We start from the raw sequence: 5,325 nt of genomic DNA, 5'->3' as shown, positions 1-5,325 counted from the left end.
TGGTGAACAGCCAATGAATTATACGCAACCAGGAATTTCAGTCAAACCCTGTGAAGTTTATTGCAAATTAGACTTGTCCCCTGCAGGAATTGGAGCCCTGTACGCCCTGTTCACTGGCAATGAGATAGATCCTCCACCTCCCAATTGCTTGCTTTTGCTGTAAGGAACAGGCTATAGACAGGGAGCCTGTTGACATCACTCATGGAGATACGTCGGGCAGGGGTCGTGCTCCCACATTCGTTCTCTCCCTCACCTGGTCTGCCCCATGGCAGGAGTTCACACACAGTCTCATGCCCCTTGATCCTGTAGGACCGGGTGAGTGGGTGGAGTGGAGTTGGTGGGGGGGGGGGCGAGCAGTGAAAAAGAATACAGTTTGTGACCAAAGGGATGATTACTTTGTGATATGCACCAAAAACACGATCCCTGTTGATGTATTACCACGTTAGAGATGTTTTAGTCTCTCTGGAAGTCTTTCTTTTAATGCATACAAAGGCACACTACACACATTACCCAAGGTCATCAATTCCAAATGACAGTGAACATACAGGATGAGGAACTGGTCCTCGGGATTCCTGAAACTAGCTCTGCAAGAGCAAGTGGCCTTGTGTTTCTTCTGCGGAGCAGCTGGTGGATTTGAATCAGCAACCTCGGGGTTCGTAGCTTAACCCACAATGCTGCCAGGGCTCCTTCTGTCTACGAAGACAGTCATGTGGCTAACTGACATCAGGTTAAGAACCACACATGACTTTTCGGACATATACATTCAACCAAGAGATTTAAGAATGGGGCCCATTTGTCATCTGGGATGGTGATGAACATTCCAATCAATAAATAAAGGAGTAACAAGTGGGGGAGGGGGAGCGCCTAAGCCTTGCAAATTTCAAATCAATGAATCCAGAAGAAATGATCCGAACAGGAGGAAAACCCCTATTTTTCAAAAAGCACAGTAATAACAGGCATTGTGCTTAATCATGGATGAAAACTGAATTAGTTGGCTTACGTACGACGAAAACAAGATAAACTGCACAGTGCCAAAGTGCTGACCTGTGAAAGTGTTTGCAAATGAAAAGGGTGCAATACAATGGGAACGAATGGAAAGTAGTGTGTCAAAGGTGGAAACAAAACTCTGAGAGCCACTAAATGATGATATTTAACTGCACGCAAAATGACACCCACAGAAACACATTTGCCCAAGCCTGCTCCCTGCATTAGCCAAGGAATTAAGAAATGTAAAGTGTAACTTGGACTGAGAAATGAATAAATTGAAGAGGATAATCCGCCTTTACAATGAAACTGTCATTTCTCCCAAAGAGGCAAAAACTCACTCCAAACTCATTGTCATTGAGTTGATTGTGACTCATAGTGATCCCATAGGACAGAGTAGAACTGCCCCTCTGGGATTCCCAGACGGTAGCTCTTTATAGGAATGGACAGCCTCGTCTTTCTCTCAAGGAGCGGCTGGTGGTTTCAAACTGATGACCCTATGGTTAGCAGACCAATGCACTGTTATTATGCCACCAAGGCTCCTGTAACGGGGCAAGGTGGATATGAAAACTCTTCTTTTGAGTTATTCTTGGTTTCTTATTCCTTGAGAAATGCTGTTATTTGATAGCAGACTTTGGAAAACTTGCTGTGTGAAATGATAGCATTAAGGATTGAATGTTCCATTTCTGACATGTGTCCACTATGAATTCTTCCTATCTTAGCAATCTCGCCACTCTGGGTTTTTGTATGTTTGGTATGATCTGAGGAACACTGAAAGGCTGTGTCACATTCCTCACATTCATAAAGCCTTCCCCACTATGAGTTATTTTCTGGTTGCTTTCGGAATGGGGAACAACAGAAAGATTGACTACATTTCTTACATTCATCGGGCTTCTCTTCAGTGTGAGATCTTACATGTCTAGCGAGGACTGCGTTCTCACTAATGGCTTTCCCACATCACTGACACTCATAAGGCTTTTCTCTATTGTGAGCTCGCATATGTGTGTGAGGGAGAAGGAACTACTGGAGGCTTTCCCACACTCCTTACATTCATAAGATTTCTGCCTTCTGTGAGTTTGCCTGTGTCTAATAAGGTGGGAGGAACATCGGAATGTTTTCCCACATTCTTTACACTTAAAGGGCCTCTCGCCACTATGAATTCTTTTGTGTTTAGTGACGTCTGAGGCTTGCCGAAAGACTTTCCCACACTCTTCACATTCATAAGGTTTCTCTCCACTGTGAGTTCGCATGTGCGTGGTGAGGGAGAAGGACCGACTAAAGGTTTTCCCACATTCCTTACATTCATGGGGCCTCTCTCCACTGTGAATCTGCATGTGCCTCGTGAGGTGGGAGGAGCATCTAAAGCTCTTTTCACATTCCTTACACTCGTAAGGCCTCTCCCCACTGTGGATTCTTCTATGTGTAATGAGGTCTGACGCTTGTCTAAATACTTTCCCACATTCCTTACATTCATAGGGCATCTCCCCACTGTGAATCCTTAGATGATTAATTAGGAATGAGGAACAGCGGAACGTTTTCCCACACTCCTTACATTCGTAAGGTTTCTCTCCAGTGTGAGTTCTAGCGTGTTTCGTGAGGGCTGAGGCGTGACTGAAGGCTTTCCCACACGCTTTACATTCATACGGTTTTTCTCCACTATGAGTCCGCATATGTGTTTTGAGGGAGAAGGACCGATTAAAGGCCTTCCCACATTCCTTACACTGGTACGGTTTCTCTCCACTGTGAGTTCGTTTATGTTGATTGAGGGATGAGGCCTCACTGAAAGCCTTTTCACATTCCTGACATTCATAGGGCCTCTCTCCACTGTGAATTCTTCTATGTGTCGTGAGGGATGAGAAACAGCTAAAGGTTTTCTCACATATCTTACATTCGTAAGGCTTATCTCTGTTACGGATTTTTTTATGTGACAGGAAGGATGGGGGACGATTCAAGGTTTTGCAATAGTCTTGGCATCCATACTGATAACCTCTCCCATGCGTCCACAAGGGTGAGAAATTGCAGAGCTCTTTCTCACACTTGTTACACACACAGGATTTCTCACCAGTGAGACTTGTCGCAGGATGACGAAGGGCCGAGAGACACAGGAAGTCCTGCCCACAACCCTCACACCTATGAGCCTGTTTCCCGTTCACAGTTCTCACTGGAGTGGTGGGTTGAGAGGAGCAACTCCAGGCTTCTCCACATTCATTACACTGGCAGATACTGCATGCAGCGTGAGGCCCACTCTGCTGGTTCTCTAACGCGTGATCCATGAAGATGGTTCCGTACTCACAGCATTCAAACAGATTGACTTCTAGAGGATTTCTTTGTAGAACTGTAAGGCTTGGAATCTTGCTGAAGGTTTTCCCACAGTGGCCGCCTTCATTCATTTCACACATGTCCTCTATCGTATGATTCCTGTTAAAGACAGGCAGCATGTTGTTGGAAAATGAACATGTTTATACGGGGCTAACCCAAAACACAATGAATCTTCATGGATTTTCCCCCTGACTTGTGAAAAACCCCTAAACAGCAATGTATGGACATACTTGTACCAGTGAGAGTACTTTAAAAAGTTCACAAACCATCAAGGATGGAATTGGGACAAACTTAAGAACCTTGGCTCAAGGAACAATAGACTAACTGCAATAGGGAAGGGCACACACACAGGTGAACCTGAAATTGACAAGTGAGATGGACTAAAGGTAAAACACCTGTGTGTGTTGAGAGACTACACCAAGAGCTTCACGAGCGAGCCCACAGACTGGGAGAGGACTTTTAGCAATGACACAACGGACAAAGGGCTTATTACTAAAATCTACAATACCCTCCTAGCCTGGAAAAAGAAGAAAACAGCACCCTGAGGAGGTGGGCAAGAGGCTGGAACAGAAGTTTCACTAGGGAGGAGATCCAAATGGTGAATAAACATGAGAGAATGCTCTCAATCATTCCCCATCAGAGAAATGCAAATTAAAACAAGCATGAGATACCACCTAACACCCTTGAAGATAGCCCGAATCAGAACATCAGAGAGCACCAACTGTTGGGGAGGATATGGCGAGACAGAAGCTCTCCTTCTCTGCTCCTGGTCATGTAGATACTTACAGCCTCTGTGGAAAGCGATCGGCCATATTTAAAGCAAATGGAAAATTGAGCTCCCTTGTGACCCAGGTATCCCTCTACTGGGCATATACCCAGAAGAGGTAAGGAATAGTCCACGACGAGTCGTCCGTGCTCCAAAGTTCATTGTGGTGCAATTTGCAATAGCAAAGAATTGGAAACAACCTAAATTCCCATCAATAGACAATTGGATTAGAAAATTCTGGCACGTACACACAATGGAATACTACGCATCACTAAAAAGCACTGATGATCACAGGAAGCACGTCATCTCATGCGAAGAGTTGGAGGAAATTATGTTAAGCGAAGTTAGCCAAGCACAAAAGGACATGTACAACTTGAGTCCGCTGAGGTAAGTATAATCAGCACAGTAAGTATAGGAGAAAAGCCACTGATCTCACACTACACGGGTTGAGGTACAGGCAGTCGGGTAGGGAACAGACCACACCCAAGGACGTACATGTTATTCCAACACAAAAAAGAAGGGGGAGGAAGAAAAAGCAGGGGGGAAAAAAGAGGGAGACGATGGGACTGGGGGAGCAGGGCACTAATCCACACAGGGGGAGAGTATTGGTTTTGTCTCCACAAAATTGGGAATGGATCTGCAGACCCCACCATGGCGCACCACACCTCAAGGGCAAAATAACTACACGGAGCAACACATGAATGGAGTAGGCTACAGGGCCGGCCCCAATCAGAGCCAAGCTGGCCCCCTCCCTGGAAGTATGTGCTGCAGAGGACAACACTAAACCTACAGGTTGGGGAGAGGAGCCGCATGCCATGCCCACATGGCAGTAAACCAAGAAGGAAAGAGAGCGAGAGCCTAGACCCCCCCATATTGACACTCCAAGACCTGAGGATGACAGTCCGGAATGGAGCTGCTACGGCACAGAGGGGACTGTAGGCTCGACAACAGCTCGAGACACCAGTCCACTCGCTGAAGCACACCGTGACATAGAATAATACTGGCGACACCTGGCAGGGAGTAAGTCTGGTCTAAACCCCCCACTCCATCCCACTGGGGTGAAACTAGAAGAGAATATAACGGATCAGTAATGGAGGCAAAGCCAAGCCACAAAGCCCAAGGAGTCCCAAAAATAGACTTCAGGCTAGGAGGAGCAGTTCCTAGAATCCTCCAGGACCAATGGGGAGATAGTCATAAAGGTCAATGTAGTGACCTAGATTTATGTATGCTTTGGGGGTATTTTTTGCTAGTTTTTT

The 5,325-nt window shown here is 45.9% G+C and overlaps 1 protein-coding gene across 1 annotated transcript in view; it reads right to left on the bottom strand.

Annotated features, from left to right (window-relative positions):
- Positions 1–1,463: 1,463 nt before the first annotated feature.
- Positions 1,464–5,325, bottom strand: part of LOC123521140 (zinc finger protein OZF-like) — a 7,255-nt gene continuing 3,393 nt past the window's right edge. Inside the window, exon 2 of the mRNA XM_045285422.1 lies at positions 1,464–3,402. Coding sequence (XP_045141357.1) covers positions 1,896–3,402 — 1,507 coding nt within the window. The 3' untranslated portion in view covers positions 1,464–1,895. The remainder of the gene's footprint in view (positions 3,403–5,325) is intronic.

The sequence above is a fragment of the Echinops telfairi genome, unplaced genomic scaffold (assembly GCF_000313985.2).
Source record: "Echinops telfairi isolate 266 unplaced genomic scaffold, ASM31398v2 ScPeMD7_7470;HRSCAF=8508, whole genome shotgun sequence".
In the NCBI taxonomy this organism is placed as follows: domain Eukaryota; kingdom Metazoa; phylum Chordata; class Mammalia; order Afrosoricida; family Tenrecidae; genus Echinops; species Echinops telfairi.
Note: the sequence above shows the minus strand (reverse complement) of the source record. Positions and strands in the feature narration are given on the sequence as shown.